At 42.4% G+C, this 19362-nt stretch overlaps 1 protein-coding gene across 1 annotated transcript in view; it reads left to right on the forward strand.

Annotated features, from left to right (window-relative positions):
* The window catches only part of EGFLAM (EGF-like, fibronectin type III and laminin G domains), a 195487-nt gene that overhangs the window by 105456 nt on the left and 70669 nt on the right, over positions 1 to 19362 (forward strand). The window contains exons 7-10 of the mRNA XM_006889542.1: positions 13841 to 13956; positions 14583 to 14898; positions 16448 to 16548; positions 17648 to 17748. Coding sequence (XP_006889604.1) covers positions 13841 to 13956; positions 14583 to 14898; positions 16448 to 16548; positions 17648 to 17748 — 634 coding nt within the window. The remainder of the gene's footprint in view (positions 1 to 13840; positions 13957 to 14582; positions 14899 to 16447; positions 16549 to 17647; positions 17749 to 19362) is intronic.

A 19362-nucleotide genomic window follows, 5' to 3' on the forward strand; every position in this document is an offset into this window, starting at 1 on the left:
GTATATGGACAGCCAAGAGAACTAACAGGTCTGTCTTGGAGAGGGTGAAGGCAAGCTGCTGCTTAAAGGCAAAGATTTTGAGGCTCTATCTCACATACTTTGGGCATGTGGCCAGGAGGGACAAGTCCCTGGGGGATAACATCATGCTTGGAAGGGTGGAGGGCCAGCACAGGACAGGAAGACCATGGATGGGATAGATTGACACAGTAACTGGAGTAATGAGGGTAAATGTGTCAGAGACAGTGAGACTGGCCCAGGTTAGAGCAGGATTCAGAGCTTATGTGCATAGAGTTGCTATGAGTCATAGTCGACTCAACGGCACATAACAACAACAGATCCTACAAGGGGAGATTGTTCATCCTTCTCCCTCAGATCTGCTGGTGGATTCAAACCATGTACCTTCAAGATTGCAGCACAGTTTCTTACCATTAGGCCACCAGAGCACCCTATCTCGCATGAGGCTATGTCTATTTCTCTCTTCAGTCTGGAGGTAGCAGGGAAGCAGGTACGTAACCCTTTGGTTTCTGGCCCTCTTCTTAACTTTCCATGTCCCCATCATCTTTAAAAAGAGAGGTTTTGTGGGAGAAAGAAACAATGATATTTGTGTTAGAGTTTTTGTGGCTTTTTTTTTTTTTTCACAAGTTTCCATTAGTTTTACTCCTAAGTCATTTATTATGGTAATTTATTCTTTTTTTTTTATTTGAGATTTTAATAAAAGCTTATAGAGAACTTGGATTTTCATTCATTCATTCATTGTTGCACATTTTCCTCTCTGCCCCTCCCCCCTGGTTGGCTTTTCTCTTTGGAAAAAAAATAAAATTCTTTCTTTATTGTACAATCCCCACCCCAACCCCAGTCCACTTCTCTATGCAGCTCTTATTCTGGACTGTTAGGATACAAATGATACTTAATCATATATTCCTTCTAAGAAGTTCTTTCCCTCATCTATTTCTCTCTGGGGTTATGTAGACTTAACACTTCCTCTGTGTGCCCACATTTGCACATAACTGGAGACAGAGAAGATCTGAGCTGATTTCCCTCGAAATCACTTGGTGCCTGGGGTGCCATTTTAGACTCAAATAACAGATTCATGGAGCATGATGAGCAGGAGAAAAAACAAAATATCTGAGCATTATCTTAGAACTCTTCTTCTCCAGCAAACTCACTTCCAACTCTCCCAAAATATACCCAGGGATTAGTTAGGTTTATTGGGGGAGTGGTGAAGAAAATGATCATGTGGACTCATGTGGATTCTCTAGGGGGGTGAAAGGAGCAAAGAAGCCCACGAGTGTCCTTACGAGTCCCGTGAGTCCCTGCACTGCCGGGGCTGGTGCTGAGCACGTCTCGGGCCTCCCCTGTGATCTGCAGGATCCAGCCCAGCTCTGTGCCCCTGCCTCTCAGCATGCACCCAGTTGATTTATTTCCTAGAAAACAGAGTTGATTGAGTTGTTCAGTGTCATCTGTTTCAATTAGGAATGCATGCAGCTGCTGCAATTTCGGCCATCACAAGGCCCTTCACTGCCAGAGAGAATAGAATAGGATGGTGTTATGGATTGAATTATGTTCACCCTCCTCCCAGAATATATGTTGAAATTCTAACCTTCATACTTGTAAAATATAAGATTTTTTTTAAAAAAATACATTTTTTTTCTTTTGTTTTTCCTGATCACTTCTTGCGGTATAGTATAGAGTCAATCCTAAATCCATTCTCTTCTGGGTTAAGAAGAGCAGAATAGACATAGGCAAAATTGGAGGGAGGCAGATGATGGAATGGATGTGTCTATAAACCCAGTAGTGTCAAGGATTGCTGGCCATTACAAGACACTGAGAGAGATAAGGAAGGGCATGCCTCTACAGCCACACCCTGAACTTGGACTTCTATCTTTCTGAACTGTGAGCCAATAAATGTCTGTTCTTTAAAATAACACTATTCACCAGTGGCCAAATTGACAGTATTCTGATAGACAGTGAAGCTGTTGAGATTGTTAACAGCTTTATTTTACTTGGTTCCACAATCAACACTCATAGCACTAGCAGCCAGGATATCAACAGACTAGTTGCATTAGGAAAATCTACTACTGTCAGGTGCATCTCCAGAGTAATGAAGAACAATGATATCAGTCTAGAAACTAAGGTGCACCTGATCCAGGTGATGGTCTTCGCAATTACTTGCTATGCGTCAAAGAGCTGGACAGTGACTAAGGATAATGGAAGAATTTATGTGCTGGAGAAGAATGTTGAATATACCGTGGACTGATAAGAAACAAACAGGTCCATTGTGGAGAGGATGAAACCAGGGTGATCTGTTGAGGCAAGGATTTTGAAGCTCCATACTTCAGGCATGTGGCCAGGAGGGACCAATCCTTGGAGAAGGACATCATGCTTTGAATGGTGAAGGGACAACAAATAGAGGAAGATCATTGATGAGATTGATTGACTCAGTGGCTGGGACAAAGAGGGTAGATGTGGCAGAGACAATGAAGTTGGCTCAAGATAGAGCAGGGTTCAGAGCTGTTGTACATAGGGTCACTATGACTTGCAAGTGACTTGATGGCACGTAACAACTACTGATGTTTTACTATGTCTGTCGTCAAGACATAAGCGATGTTCCAACAGACTTCCGGTTGTATGTTATTTATGTGAACTATCAAAACACCACCCCGAGGGACCAGTCATTGGAGAAGGACATTATGCTTAGAAGGGTGGAGGGAAGACTGTGGATAAGAGGGATTGACTCAGTAACTGGAGTAATGGGGGTAGGTGTGTGAGAATCCGTGAGAATGGCTCAGGATAAGGCGGTATTCAGAGCTATAGGGTCACAGCAGATGAGAGGGATAGAGCTCTGGTGGTGTCGAGTGTTATATGTTGAGCAGTTAACCCCCAAAAGTTTGACAGTTTGGATACACCAACTTCTCCTTGGAAGAAAGATGAACAATTTTCTCCCACAAAGTTGTTCAGCCTCAGAAATCCAATGGAGGGTTGCTCTGAGTTGGAATCAGTTTAATAGAAAGAAGGACAAGTATTTCATTTTTATAGTTACAGCAGAAGTGGGTGAAACAAGAGGGCTGGAGTTGGAATAGCTGAATTATGATGCATCCTGCTGGGTCGATTTCCATACCAGTTGTGGTAGTTGGTTAAGTTGTAGTTATCCGTAGACATGAACATGGATCATGGTTCAGTGAACTTTGGCTGGACTGACTTGACTTCATTTGGCCCAAGTCAGAGTGATGTGATGCAGACAGAGCCACTTGGAACATCATCCCCAGCAGGGCTCTGATTTTGGATTCTTCTCCAGGAAAACTCTACAAAATAAGTCTTTAAGATCCTGGGAAGAATTATTAACAGCTTTCAAACTTCTTGTATGGTTTTTCTCATGTCTGGACTTTGTCATTAAGAACCCAGATGAGGGTGCTGTCATGTCATTTTATTTGCCTACACTTATCCAAAAGTTCAGTCGTTTGGATACACATACATTCTGTGAGTTCCCACCCCGTGCCAGCCCGAGAGTGAGCTGTGTTCCTTGATGGCACAGCAGGAACCAGAATAGACAGTGTGATTCCCCTTAAGGAACTGAGACTCTTGTGAGTGAATCACATTTAGGAAGTCATCCCCACTGAGAGAAAACTCTTTAAACTAACAGCTGTGAGAGGGGAGAGGGTGGTGATAGCATAAAAGCAGAGGGCCTGGGGGACAGGGAACCCTTTCCCAAGAAAGCAGTTCTGCACAAAAGTATTAAAGCACTACAAATGCAAAGACCTACAGATAAGATTTCAAAGTATAAGAAACATCATGTGAGAAGGCCCTGGGGCAGCAAAAAAGGTGGCATGGATGAGAAATGGAAAGGTAAGCCAATGTGATTGAAGCAACCTGTTGTTGTTGTTAAGTGTCCTCAAGTCAACTATGATTCATGGCAACACTATGAAGAACATGTCTGCATCTTCCCCTATCCTACACCATCCTTACCGTCTCTGATATGCTTGACTCTATAACCTTGATAGTCTGTGTCAGTTCATCTCATTGAAGGTCTTCCTCTCTTTCTCTGACCCTTCACTTTTCTCAGCATGATGTCTCTCTTAAAGGACTAGGAAATTCTGAAAATATGCCCTCAGAAAATGAGTCAAAGTTCCACTGTCCTTTCTTCTACAGAACACCCTGTTTTCACTTCCTTCAAGTTAGATCTGTTTGTTCTTTTGGCAGGCCGTGGAATATTTACTAGTCTTCACCAACACCACAATTCAAGGGGATTAATTCTTCTCTAGTTTCCTTTATTCATTGTCAAACTTTCAGAGTCATGGGCCTTTCAGACGAGAAAGACCATGGCTTGGATCAAGTGCACCTTAGTCTTTAAACTTACAGCCTTGCTGTTTAGAACTCTGGAGAGTTCCTTGACAGCTCATTTTCCCAAAGCAACACATCTTTCGATTTTTTATTTGTTTTTTTTTTTTTTACTGCTGCTACCATGGATGTTGATGGCAGCATGAGAAGGAATAAGTTGGTGTGAGTTAAGGCTGGAGTGGGCTAGCTCTTGCAAAGTCCTGTCTGTCTTTGAAAGGACTCACCTTCAGGATACTCTATATTCTATCCAACTGAGCATGGTCCAGATCCATGCCCTTGACCCTCTCTCTCACAGACACCATTGCTATGCAGCTGAGGAGTGTGAATGATGAGAAGTCTCCTCCCGAGTGATTTGCAGCCTCAGCAACCCAGCGGATGGTTAGCCATGAGCTGGTTCCATCTTAAGAACAATGAGTGAGCTTTTCTTCCCCTCTTTGCTCTTTTTGTAAATTTATTGAGAAAACGAGGTAACGCTTAGCAGATAAAGAGCCAAGTAGCATTTATATTGCTATATGATATATGATATTATATATGATAAAGGCTAGGTTGGAAAAGATAGCATATTGTAAGTGCCAAAATTTGTTTGTTAACTTCCACCTGCCTAGCCAGACAATGAGACAACTACATGAGGGAAAGTTGGGGTTTCAGAGCAGTCAAACTCCCTCAGTCACTCCCCTCAGCCTCCCCTTGATCTAGTGGGAGAGAAAAGGCAGAAGCGATGAGACTTTCCCAGTTCTTTCCTCCCTCCACCGGGGCCTTAGATCAATCCCAAAGGACCAAAACAGTTGCTGTGGAATCAGTTCTCCCTCATGGCCTCTCCACATGTGTCAGAGTGGAACGGCGCATCATAGGATTTTCAGTGACTGAAATTTTGAGAGTGGATCACCAGGGCTTTCTTCCAAGGTGCCTCTGGATAGATGTGAACAGTTAGCCTCTCAGTAAAGAGTCGTGAACTACACTGTGTCACCCAGGGACTGGTTTTGTTGTTTGTTTGTTTTTCCATAGATTAGCTTCAGAAAAGTGTACCAAGGCCTTCCACTCAGAAATTAAGCTGGTGTCTCCATTTTTTTAGAGAGGAAAAAAAGGAGCTAGGAGCTCACTTGTTGAAGGGCTATCTCTTCCTTTGCCTGGAACCTCAAGAGGGGAAATAAGCCTTCCTGCCCTTACCATGAACTAATAGATGAGAAGGGCCTGAAAATAAAATATGATCTGTCTGGATGGCCTCAAAGCTACTTAGGGCTGCTGTAACAGAGATGCCACAAGTACGTGGTTTTAGCAAACAGAAATGTATTCCTTTACAGTTTGATTTTATTATGTGCCCTCTAATCAGATCCAACCCATAGTTGACCCTCCCGTTATAAGTCACACAGGAAAAGTTTGCCTGTCTTTTTCCCACAGAGCAACTGGTGGATTTGAAACACTTGTCTTTAGGTTGACAGCACAAGTCTTTTCTCGTGAGGCCACCAGGGCTCTTATGGTGTAGGAGGTTAGGAGTCCAAATTCAACATCCCAGCCCTAGGGAAAGGCCTTCGCTACTGGTTGGGAAGAAAGTTCTTTTTCCTTCAGCATCTCGGCCCACTGTTCTTTGGACATCTCCATGTGGCCTGGCCTTCCCTAGAGTCAAGGAGCTATTGGTGCAGGGACACAGGTCTGAAACGATGCACTCTGCTCCTGGTAATTATGTTTTGGTGCTATTGAGTTTCCCTACCACAGGCTTACTTATCTCCCCTTTAATCTCTGTTGTTTTGTCCCATTGAGTCGACCACAACTCATAGACCCTATCAACAGTCGCTCTGAACCCTGCCCTATTTTGAGCCAAATTCACAGTCTTTGACTACATTGCCACAGTTACTGTGTCAGTCATCTCATCCAGGGTCTTCCTTTCCTGTGCTGATCCTCTATCCTTCCAAGCATGATGTTCTTCTCCAAGGAATGGCCCCCTCCTAGCTATAGGAGTATGTGAGATAGAGCTACCTTGCCTCCAAGAAGTACCCTGGTTTCACTTTCTGCAGAACAGACATGTTTGTTCTCTTGGCAGTCCTTAGTATGTTTAAAACTCTTTTCCAGCAAAACAAATCAAAAGCATTGATTCTTCTTCTGCCATGCTTATCTATGTCAGCTCTCAGATGCATAGCAATTAATTGCAAAGACCATGGCCCGGATCAGGCGCATTTTAGTCTCCAGGCTGACATCGTTGCTCTTGATCACTCTGGAAAAGGTCCTTCCTTGACAGCGGACTCTCTTGTAACAGATAAAAGGGAAACTTTGCTTGCAAGGATCAGCTAAATGTTGCATGCCACCTTTATCCTTTGCAACTATTTGTTGTATCAGATCATGGAAGAGTATAGCATACATGTATTTCAGAGGCACAACCCTTCAATCCATGATCGATGGCGGTGGTTTCTGATAAATGATAATAGGTTCCATCTTCCAGGAGTGTTCATAATATTGACCACAAAGTTACAATCCTGAGAGCAAGGAACATCCATGCTCAACGACTTCATTTGGGTGTTCCAGTCCCTTAAGAAAAGGAATTTCCTAGGAGTTTCTGTTTCAAACTTTGTTTGATATATAACAGATGCCTAATATACAGCTACATCAGGTACATGGACTTTGGAGTCACAGAATGTCAAGGTTGGGAACTCTCACAGGCCATCAAATGTAATTTTACTTCTGTTCTGCATTTTATTGGAAAGTGAAAGAGTTTCTGAGAGAGCAAGCAATTTGCCCAAAGTCACGCAGCTCTCTGTGTTCTTTTCCCTATCATTTGGGTTTTTTGGTCTGGTGTTTGGTTTTTTGGTTTTTGTTTTGTTTTGTTTGTTTGTTTGTTTGTCTTGTGTGTGTGTGAGAGAGAGACAGAGACAGAGAGAGATAATAGCCAGCTGGACTCAGTTTAGATGAACCCAATTTTGTTGGTAGCATCCAAAGCATCAGTCAGGAGCAAGTTGAACATAGGCCTTCTTCTCCATTAAGCCTAATCAAGGTGTTGACCTTGGCCACATCACTGTCATAGAGCTTCTTTACAGCTTATTTGATTTGGTGCTTGTTGGCCATGACATACACAGTGAACACACTTGTGTTGTTATTTTATGTCTTCTCCATGGCTGACTCAGTCTTCAGGGGAAATTTGATGATGGCATAGTGGTCCAGCTTGTTTCTCCCGGGGGCGCTTTTCTGGGGGTATTTGGGCTGCCTTTGGAGTCTCAGTGTCTTAGGCCGCCAGAAGATGGGTGATATGTGGATCTTTTTTTGGTTTTTTCTTCTTAATTTTGTGGCTGTGGATGCCTTCAGGACTACTTTCTTAGCCTTTAATGCTTTTGCACTGGATTCAGTTTGGGAGGGGCAGGGGCTTCCATCTTCACTTTCAGTGCCATCTTCATAGAAAGGGCATCATTTGAGCTTGGTGCCTAGGGATATTCCCAACGATATCATATTGACATGATAGAAAACATTGTTCTTTAAAGAAAATGAGTGACACTCATAAAAACTCACACTTGGTCTTTATAAAATGAAATGTGTTCATTTTTCTACAAGTATCTAAAACACCATCAAACTAAAAAAAAAAAAAAAAAAAAAGATCCCATCAGACTCCCATTGACATGAAGCTAAAACTGACTTAGAGCTGACCTTCCAGCAGGTTTTCAGAAGCTGTGAATCAGCTGGGAGGAGGCTTCCCATCTTTCTCCTATGCAACTGCCTGGGTTTGAACCTCTAAAGAGAAGCCTTTGGATTAGCAACACAACTCCCTACAGCCTGCACCACCAGAACTCACTCACATCACCCTTAGTTTATTAATGGAAATGTGTGTTTTTGTTAATTACATTCTCTTTTTGTAGAATCACCCCTGGCCTTGTTTTGCATTCAGCCAGTGGTTTGACTCTTCTGGTTATTATAATAAATGTCTCCTTTTTAATGTTCCCTTCTGCTAATTAACAAAGTGCCAAGTAAAAAGAGATAAGTTATGCACTTTAATTACAACCACCCCAGGCTATTGGGAGAATTCTTATCACTGGCTCGGACTGTACATTTCATGCTCACTTAAAAAACACATGCGTGAGATTGACCTGTAAGCCATGGGTTTGAGGTCTGAGGTGGTGGAGTTGTCAGAAAACAAGGACACGAGTGTAGATTCTAGGTCCCTTTTTTTTTTTTGTCCCTTTGAGTCATGCTGGGCCTGGTTCTCTGTGCTCAAGGCTTCCCTATTAAAAATGAGAAATGCTTATTAGCCTGGGTTATTGTGAGAAATGGAGGCACTATTAGGCTAAGGCATTTGCAAGCTCTTCGATTTTAGGAAAGTCACTTAAAACTCCCTTAGCTTCCATTTCCTTGACTATCCAGTGAGATTAATCACACTTACCTTGCAGCCTGTTGTAAGGTTTTGCAATGTTTAAGGTAAGGACCCAACAACATCATCTCTTAGGTAGGTAAGTGGCAGGAGGTTTCAATCAATGTGAAGACAGAGAACAGGAGAGAAAAGGAAGAGTTGTGACAATTGAAGGTCCTTGAATTCTGGACCAAGGACTTGAGAATTTTTCTTGTAAGCAGTCAGGGGACATTGATGGTTTGGGATGTTTTGTTTGTTTTACAGGGAACGTATGAAAAGATAAATATATATTTTAGGGAGTAAATCTTGCCACTGGTGACAGTACACACAAGATTGGCAAGAAATTTCCCAGGAGGTAGAGAACAGCTTCCTCAAGGTGAAAATCCTCCTTCTACACATACGCATTACAACAAACATCCTGGATCCTTTCCTCTAAAATCCCATAACTCTGATTGTTTGAGATAGAGACACAAAGAGAGAAAGAGAGAAATTAAGAGAGACAAGAGGGAAGGAAGCATTGTCTGACTTTTGCATGAAAACATCTGGCACACAGCTGGGTTGGCTGGATGAAGGTGACTTAAAGGAATGTGCATGCAGGTGGGATTCTGATCTGAGCAGGTTTGAGTTTTACTGACAGAAGGTCTATTTCAAATAAAACCTGGGGAACCGTGGATGGGTAAATGTGAGAGTGTCATTCTACTCTATTATCTCATCTCCTCCTAGATGTACTTGAACACTGGGGACACTCACTGTGCCTGTGTGAGTCCGCTGCCAGCCACCTTTCTACCTTCCTGATTAAGGCAATTTCTGGCCAACAGGGCAAAGAGCAACTCCATGCCTCAGAAACAATTCCCCACAACTCTCTTTCCTCAGCTCCATTTTTCTATCTGTGTTTTTGCATAGAGAAGGAATAGTGTCTATTTTGTAAAAGAAAAACAAGAGTGCAGACAGCGTAGGAATATCATTGACCATCACTAACTCCAGAAGGGAAATAAGTCCCCATCACCAACATCAATGACACAAAATCAATCCATGTGAGGTCAGGCATTCCTCCCTTGTCTACCTTTCTCAATTCTAATACCACCATCCCTCACACGGTTTTCTGGACACTAACCGCTGTTAGGTTCATTAGTCTGTTACAATGATGTACATTTATGTATGCCTGAATATCATAGTAAGTTTTTCCTGCAGTTGATTTTTATGTAAATGGTATCAAAGTGGAGGGTTCTTATGAAACTTGCATTTTTTTGCAGGATGTCATGTGTATTTATTGATGTTGATGTGTTAAATTCTCATTCATTTATTTTCCCTATTCCTGCATGAATACACAATTCACATATTCATTGTCCTGTTGATGGACGCGCAGGGTGTTATTTAAATAGCTACTTTAAATAGAAAATTGGATATTCTTTGCTATTATAAATGGTACTGTGGACTTGCTTTGCATATGTTCCTGCCACAGATGTTCAAGAGTTTCTCTAGGTTGATCAAATTAGGGTTCAGATTTCTGCATCAAAAGGTGTAAATACTTGTCTATTTTATTATTGTTACTGTTACAGGCAGTTAAGTCACCAATGACTCTTAGAGACCCTATGCATAATAGCTCTGAAGGCTGTCCTATCCTGAATCAGTCTCACTGTCTCCAACACACCTAACCTCATTACTTCAGTTACTGTCAATCCATCTCATCCAAGATCTTCCTCTCTTGTGCTGTTTCTCTACCCTTCTGAGCACTATGTCCTTCTCGTAGACTGGTCTTTGCTGGCAACTTGCCCAGAAATGTCTGAGACAAAGCTTCAAAATCTTTGCCTCCAAGGAGAGACTTAGTTTCACCCTCTCTGTGACAAATCTGTTTGATCTCTTGGAAGTTCATGGAATATTCAACACTCTTCTCTTGCACAACAGTTCAAAGACATTTATCCTTCTTCTGTCATCCTTAGTCATTGTCCAGCTCTTTGATGCATAGCAAATAATTGCAAAGACCATGGCCTGGATCAAACACACTTTAGCCTCTAGAGTGACATTGTTGTTCTTTAGCACCCTGAAGCAGTCCCTGACAGCAGATTTTCAATGCAATTCACCTGATTTTCTGACTATTGGTGCCAAGAGTGTTGATTGTGGAGCCAAGCAAACTGAAATTGTTAACATTCTTGATCTCCTCTCCATCTATCATGTGATGAGAATCTTTGTCTTCTTGATGTCCTGATGTCTTGAATCCATATTGTAGACAACAGTTCTTGACCTCCTGCAGCAAATGCTTCAGGCTCTCCGTGTTTTTGGCAAACAAGATTTTATGTCATCTGCATAACGTAGTTTGTTCATGAGTCTTCCTCCAGTTCTGATGCCACGTTCCCCATAAAGCTTAGCCTCCCAAATGATCTGTTCTACATATAGATGAGACAAGACACATCCATAATACACTCCTTTCCCAATTCTGAACCATGCAGTGTTTCCTTGCTCTGTTCTGATGACTGCCTCCTGGTCCAACTATAGGTTTTGCATGAGCACAATCAAGTGTTTTGGGATTCCCATTCTCCTCAAGGTCAGCCACAGTTCGTTGTGATCCAGTCAAATGGCTTTGCATAGTCAATGAAAATCAGACATTTTTTTTCCAGTCTTCTCTGCTCTCGGCCAAGATCCATCTGATATTGGCAATGATAACTCTACTGCCATGGCCTCTTCTAAACCTAGCTTGTTTTTCAGGTAGTTCTGTCAATGTACTATTTCAGTCATTTTTAGTTCCCTGTCAATGTTCTGGCCATTTTTTTAATCATTTTCAACACAGTTTTGCTTGCATGTAATATTGTTAGATAGTTTAAGTACTTATAAATATTTTGGCTAAACTTCAGCTTTCCACATCTAATGGTGGTATATAAAGGATCCCACCGATTCCATCCTTGGTAATTATAGAGTGCTTAACTTCATAGTGCTGCCTGTCTTGTCTTTCCAAAATGGCAGGTCTTTGTGGTATCCATCCATGATGACTAATGAGATGAATATTGTTATTTGATGTGTTTTGAATATACATTGTGGTCATTTTTGCTTCCTCCTCTTGTTGCACCCCATGTAGTGGTGGTGCTAGGTGCCACTGAGTTGAGTACAATTCGTAGAGGCCCTAAAAACAGTCAGCCTGAACCCTATCCTATCCTGTGTCATCTCTGACATACTAGAACCCATTGCTCAAGTCACTGTGTCAATCTATCTCATTGGGATTATTCCTTTCCTTCACTGACCCTCTGTCTTTCCAAGTATGATGCCTCTTTACAAAGGATAGCCTCACCTAGCTACATGTCCAAAGTATGAAATATGAAGCTTCACCATCCTTACCTCCAAGGGGCACTCTAACTGCACATTTTCTAAGACACACCTGTTTGCTCTTTTGACAGTCCATAGGATAGTCATACTCTTCTCTAGCACCATAACCCAATGGCATCAATTCTTCTTCCATCATCCTAATTCATTGTCTAGCTCTTGGGTGCATAGCAGGTGTTTGAAAAGACCATGGCCCAAATCAGGTGCACCTTAGTCTTGAAACTGACATCATTATTCTTCAGCATTTTGGAGAGGTCCCTGGCAGAAGACTTTCCCAAAGCAATTGTTGTTGTGTGCTGTCAAGTCACTTGTGACTCACAATGATCCTGTGTACAACAGTTCCAAAGCCTGCCCTATCCTCATCCAGTCTCACTGACTCTGGCACGCCAACTTCCATTGCCCTAGTCACTGTATCAATCCACCTTTTCCAAGGTCTTCCTCTCCTGAACTGTCCCTCCAACCTTTCAAGCATAATGTCCTTCCCTAAGGACCAGTCCCTTCTGTCTACATGCCCAAAGTATGTGAGACAGAGCTTCAAAATTCTAGCCTCCAAAGAGAAACTTGGTTTCACCCTCTCCAAGATAAATGTATTTGTTTTCTTGGCTGTCCATGATATGTTCAAGACTCTTCTTCAGCACCACAATTCAAAGGCATCAATTCTTCTTCTATCATCCTTAGTTATTATCCAGCTTTCTGATGAGTAACAAGTAATTGCAAATATCATGGCCTCGATCAAACATCTAGAGATACCTCTAGATTGACATCATTGCTTCTCAGTACTCTGGAGAGGTCCCTGACAGCGGATTTCTCAGTGAATTTCTCATCTTTTGATTTCCTGATTGCTGATGTCAGGAGTGTTGATTATAGAGTCAAAAAAGCTAAATCTGTTAACAGCCTCAATCTCTTCTCCATCTGTCGCTGGTGCTGCCAATTGGCCCAGTGGAAAAAATCTTTGTTTTTTTAATGTTCAGCCTCAATCTATATTGAAGACTAGAGTCCTTGACCTTCTGGGGCAAGTGCTTCAGATTCTCCTCAGTTCCAGCAAGCATCTGCATACATAGCTTGCTGATGAGTCTTCCTCCAATTCTGATGTCACATTCCTCCTCATAAAGCCCAGAGTCCTGAATGATCTGTTCTGCTTATAGATTGAAAAGGTACAGAGACAGCACACATCCCTGATGCACTCCTTTCCTGATTTTGAACCATGCAGTGTTCCCTTGCTTTGTTGTGAATAATGCTTCCTGGTCCAAGTATTGGTTTCACATGAGCACCATTCTTCTCAAGGAGAGTCACAATTTGATGCGATCAACACAATTAAATGCCTTTGCATGTCAATGAAGCACAAATAGGCATTCCTCTAGTAGTCTTTACTTTCTGCTAAGATCCATCTGGTATCTGCAATATTGTCTCTAGTGCCAGAACCTCTTCAAACCCAGCATATGTCTCCTGATTTCCTGACTGCTGGTATAAAGAATGCTGATTGTTGATCCAAACAAAATGAAATCATTGACAACTTCACTCCTTTCTCCATCTGTCATAATGTTGACTGTTAGGCCTGTTGTCTTTGTCTTCTGGTTGTTAAGATGTAATCCATATCGAAGGCTGTAGTTCATGATCTTCTGCAGCAAGTGTTTCATATCCTCCTCATTTTCATCAAGTTGTGTTACCTGCATAATGCAACTTGTTGATGAGTCTTCCTCCAGTCCTGATGTCACATTCTTCTTCATAGAGTCAAGCTTTGTGAATTCCATGCATATCTGCAGTAGATTTGGGTCCATTCCACACAGCTCTGATTAGGACCACACTTTTAGAGTAGAAAATGAAGAGAAGATATACACTAACCGAGGTGTGCTGCTTTGCTTTGTTTAGGCACTGAGGAAGCGGGGAGCGGCCACTATGGACCCCATTATATCACTGACATGGGCATCGGTGATGACGATGATGGATTTGAAGATGACTTAGACCTGGATATTTCCTTTGAGGAGGTAACACAAAGTCTTTGCTCTAAACACAGCATGTTCTTTTCTTACCAAACTATTTAGTCAATGCTCCATGAACATTTTACTTAAAATTTAAATTAGTTAGTTTGCTAATATTATGCTGAGTGAAATATCTCAGTCACAAAAGGACAAATACTATATAGTGCCACTGTTGTAAAACGGGACTGACATCAGGGTTGGAGGAAACCTAAGAAAAGAGGGATAAATAATATATACTGCACTGAAACAGATGATGGAGATAATTATTTAAAAGGAATATAGGATTTGGTAATATAATCATGACAAGATTACAGAAAAAAATGCATAGTAAAGTGGACTGTGGACTTGGGGGGATTATATAACAATGAAAGAATTTTTTTTTAAAGAGAAAAACAAACTGGGGGGACAGGTGGTCAGGGAGGAAAATGTGCAACAATGAATAAATGGGGGAAAATTAAATGGAAAGAAAATGCTGTAAAAAATCTATAAGCCATAAAAATACAAAATACAATGCTTATAATTTAAAATATTCAGAAAAAAAAGTGACTGTATCTTCAAGATCAAAGTATCATCCACAGCTAAGCCACTGCGTTCTGTGTTCATTCAGATCCCTTTTATCTTTCTGGCATTAGGTGAAGCCACTTCCTGCCACCAAAGGAGGGAATAAGAAGATTGTGGTGGAAACCAAGATGCCCTCTGTATCTAATTCAAAGGGTACTTCTGAGTTTGCTGGTCCCACCTTAGCATCTCTCCCTACGACTGCAGTGCCGCCCCACAGCACGCCAGCGCAGAGTAAGAAGGCGCGTGTGGATATGATGCCCAGGCTCTTTGACATGTCTTGCGATGAGACCATCTGCTCTGCTGACAGCTTTTGTGTCAATGACTACACCTGGGGGGGCTCACGATGCCACTGCAACCTGGGCAAAGGCGGGGAGAGCTGCTCAGAAGGTAAGTTCCCTGGGGAAAAAGAACATGGTGTTGGGTTGGGTGCCCCTCCCCACCAACTGGAGGCAGAAGTCTCTTTTATAATTGAAACGTGCTTCCTTCAAGGATCCTTGTTGGCACAATGGTTAAGCACACTTGGTTACCAATCAAAAGATTGGTGGTTTGATGTTGGGTAAAGAAAGGGTCAATAAGAGAGAGGAAGACCTTTGATGAGATAGATTGACACAGTGGCTGAAATAACGGGCTTGAGCATGGAGGAGCTTGTGAGGAGGGCAAGGTTTCAATCTATTTGTAGGGTCGCTATGAGTCATAGTTGAATATTAGGTGTTGTTAGCATCTAACAATAACAATGGTTCTTTAGGTGAAAGACCTACGGAACTGCTTCTAAAAGCCTAGAAAATTCGATGGAGCAGTTCTACTTTATTGTGTAAGGTCACTAGGAGTTGAAATTGACTCAATGACACCTAACAACAAAACTCCTAAGGAACATTTAGTGGATTCAAACTGCCTGCCTTTGGGTTGACAGCACAACTCTTTACTAATTGGCCACCAGAACTGCCCTTCTAATGAAGCGTTGTCGTTGCTGTTGTTGTTGCTGTTGTTATTGCTGTTGTTGTGTTTCTCTGAGTTGGAGCATAGCTGACCTTCCAATGGGTTTTCAGAGGCTTTACATTTCACAGGATTGTCCAGATTTTTCCAGTGGTTTAGCTGATGGATTCAAACTGTGTACCTTAGGGTTGGCAGTGTTACTTCTTACCACTAGGCAGCGGTTCTATTCCTATCATTAAAGCATCCCAGCAGAACCTTGGAGAAGTTGATGGGCACTCCGGTGGCCTGGTGAGTAAGGAGTTCCATAGCCAACCCCAAAACAGATAGTTGGGCCCATCAGCTGTTCCTCAGGAGAAGGATGGGTGATCTCATCCTGTATAACTGACGGCCTCTGGAGCTCCAGAGGCCTAATGGTAAGCAGTTTCAAACCCAGAGAGTTGTGGTTTGAATCCACCAGCTGCATCTTGGCAAAAAGATGGACAGTCTCCTCCCTTGTGATTTACAGCCTCTGAAAACCCATCAGAGGGTTAGTTATGAGTTGGTTCTGACTCGAAGGCTCTTAAGAACAATAACAGAAAATCCACTAAACGATGTGCTTTTAAGCTGGTTGTGACTTGATGGCACATAACAACAATCTATCTATAAAATAAAATCAGCTGAGGTGTACACAGGGGACATCATAATAGAAATTGGACCAAATTCAGTCACACAGAAGTCAAGCTGAAGAGAGAGCATCAATGGTCAGGAATAACTGGGTTTCTTATCAGGCAAGTAAGTGCCAATCTCCAAAATCCAGTTTCTTCCTAAAGATTTCAAAAGCTCTAAGTCTCAAAGAATGAGAAGAGTGGGTATACAAAGTAAAAGAGATAGCACACCAGGTTGAGTGGCTTAATGTGGGTTTTCACTCAGGCCTTTTCAAGCAATGTGTATATTGATGTTTGCTTTTGATGATGTGAAGAGTTAGTGATGTGAAACCTCTCTTTGTGTTTCTGTTCCTTTTCAGATATTGCCATTCAGTATCCCCAGTTCTTTGGCCATTCCTATGTAACTTTTGAACCTCTGAAGAACTCCTACCAAGCGTTTCAAATTACGCTTGAATTTAGGGTAAGAGGATGAATTGCTTAATGAGTGCTGGTTGGACACTGGCTAGAAGGAAGGACAGAGGAAACAGGGAGGAAATCAAAGGTCAATATAACATGGAGCCTACCCAGAACCCATCCTCAAGATGGCAGGGGTAGGAGACACATCCACGCAGTCAAGGAGTCATTGAAGGAACGTCACACTCTATGTGAAATTCAGATTTGGTTGGCCTGTAAGTTCCAGTGAGAACATTGGGACCCTACCAGTGTTGTTTGTGATAATGACTCTTCCTCAGCCCAGATATCAGAAGAAATCATGGATTCTCTTGTTATGCATTCTCCCTTTATAATGGGAACCCAAATGTCTGTGCTCAATGTTCTGATTAAGTAAGCGCATAGGAAAAAATTACTATTTCACAGCCTTGGAATACAAGGAAGGCTCACTAAATACTCTCTGACTCGAATGAACCACAGATCAGAAACTAGTCAAGTCTTTCGGGTAAATGGTTCTGCTGGTCATCGCAGAGAGCTCAAAAGATTTTGTAAATCTGCAAACAAGTCCAATTTGAGGTCAGAGGGTTGAGTGTCCAAGAGATGACTTGTCTTCAAGGGGTCCTAGGCCACCAGCTCTAGGAGAGCAAGCTTGGATGAATACCATGCCAGCCCATGAGCTAGTCTCTGTACTGTCTTGTTCTCCTGATAGAAAGAAACAAACTGACGTGCCTTCTGAGAAAAGGATGTAAACAAGACTAAGTAGGAGGGGGGAATGCTCTTTGGGAAGAGTCTTCTGGGCCTGAGTCCTGTCCTCTCTATGACTGTGGTCTGCACATATAGATTTCCAGGAGCTCGATAGGTTGTTCCACAAAGTCACTTAAAGAACTTAAAGGTCATATGTGGGGGCTCCTTTACCTCCCTGCCCTACCACACCTCACACACTGCTTCCATTGCTGGAAATCAGCCAGACCTGGGTCCCTGTGAATGGTGGGCATCCAGGCTCTCGCCCCTTTTTTAATGTGACAGTGGAGGGAGAGTGCTCACATTTCTCATATTGAGCATCTCCAGATGGCGCTTTGCAGACCGGGAGGGGCTGCTGGTTGACTGGGATCTTGTCTGTGTGATAACAGGCGGAGGCTGAGGACGGCTTACTGCTGTACTGCGGGGAAAGTGAACACGGACGTGGGGATTTCATGTCACTGGCTGTCATCCGGCGCACAGTCCAGTTCAGGTAACATCTGCCAAGCCCACGATGGCTTCATCCTCGTCATGAGTTGTTATTTTTATAATCACAGCAGTGCCTTCAAAAGCTTGCATAAGCACAGTAGTGAGTGGAAAGATGGTGCAGAATCAGGCAGTGTTTCCATTGTACACTTAGTCACGAGCACATCTGTACACACATAGGCCAACTTCACAGCACCTAACAACCACGTTGTTGTTATGTGCCAACCAGTTGTTTGTGACTCTTGGTGACCTTATGTACAACAGCCCTAAACCCTCCTCTATCCTGTGCCAACCTTATTGTCTCCAAAACACATACCCCCATTACCCTAGTCACTGAACCAATCCATCTCATAGAGGGATTTTCTCTCCAGCGCTGTCCCTCCACCCTCCCAAGCCTGGAGTCCCTCTCCAAGGACTGGTCCCTCATTGCAACATGTCCAAAATATGTCAGATGAAGCTTCAGAATCCTTGACTCCAAGGAGCAGCCTGGTTGTAACAACATTAGGTTGAGTTAATTCCACATCTCAGTGACCATATAGGATAGTTGTTGTGTTGTTGATTGCTGTCAAGTTGAGCATGACATATAGTGACTCTATGAACAAAAGGCTTGCAGCCTTTCTATAACTATAGTCATTTATCAAAGTTTATAGTTTCCAGAGGCATGTTGTTTAGGAAGTGGATGCTGCTCCTGCAGTTGTTGTTATTTATTATCAAGTAGGAGCTAACACATAGCTGACCCACTAGCAGGTTTTAACTAGCAGTTAAGCTCATGAGAGTGGAGCAGCTCATGGCTTTGAACCACCTGCCTTTGGGTTGGCAGCACAGCTCCTTACCATTAAGCTGAGAGGTCTGTAAAATAGATTAAAGTTCCTGTGAGTTCCCAAGACTGTAAACCTATAGATAACAGAACGCCTCATCTTTAATTCATGGGACAGCCAAGCCATGGAATGATGGTGACCCATTTACTAAATATTTAGAGCAGCAGTATGTAGTAAACAGTTGACATCTGGAATCTTGTATCCATGTGTTAAGGAGACCTCAGGGACATAAACAGCTTAGTGGCTGGCCTACGAACCCAGACTGGCAGTCTAAATCCTTGAAATTGCATCTCCATTATTATTTTTTAGTATTAGTATTAGTGTTAGTATTTTTAAAGTATCAAGGGTAAAGAGGCCTAGTGACCCATTTCTGAAAGCTCACAGCCACAAAAACCTTGTGGAGCAGTTCCGCTCTGCACACATGGGGTTATAATGAGTTGATATCATCTTAACTTGGTGGTGGCTGATCCAAACCATGTATTTATTCAGCAGCGTTTTTTGTGTTTGTTTGTTTTTTAGTTGAGCCTATAGAGTATAATGTGTGTGTGTGTGTGTGTGTGTGTAATATTCATATTGGTAGATATATTAAATATTCTGATGTATCTTAGCATTATTATTGCTATTGTTGTGTGCCATCGAGCTGGCACTGACCCATATCTGACCCTCCAGTGGGTTTTCAGAGGCAGTTAACCACTTGGTAGGAGATTGCACATCCTCTATAATATGGGAGCTCTGGTGGCCTAGTGGCAAGAGGCTGCACTGCAATCCTGAAGGCATGCGGCTCAAGTCCACCAACTATCTGC

The sequence above is a fragment of the Elephantulus edwardii genome, unplaced genomic scaffold, assembly GCF_000299155.1.
Source record: "Elephantulus edwardii isolate Elephantulus edwardi_28Jun2011 unplaced genomic scaffold, EleEdw1.0 scaffold00079, whole genome shotgun sequence".
Taxonomy (NCBI): domain Eukaryota; kingdom Metazoa; phylum Chordata; class Mammalia; order Macroscelidea; family Macroscelididae; genus Elephantulus; species Elephantulus edwardii.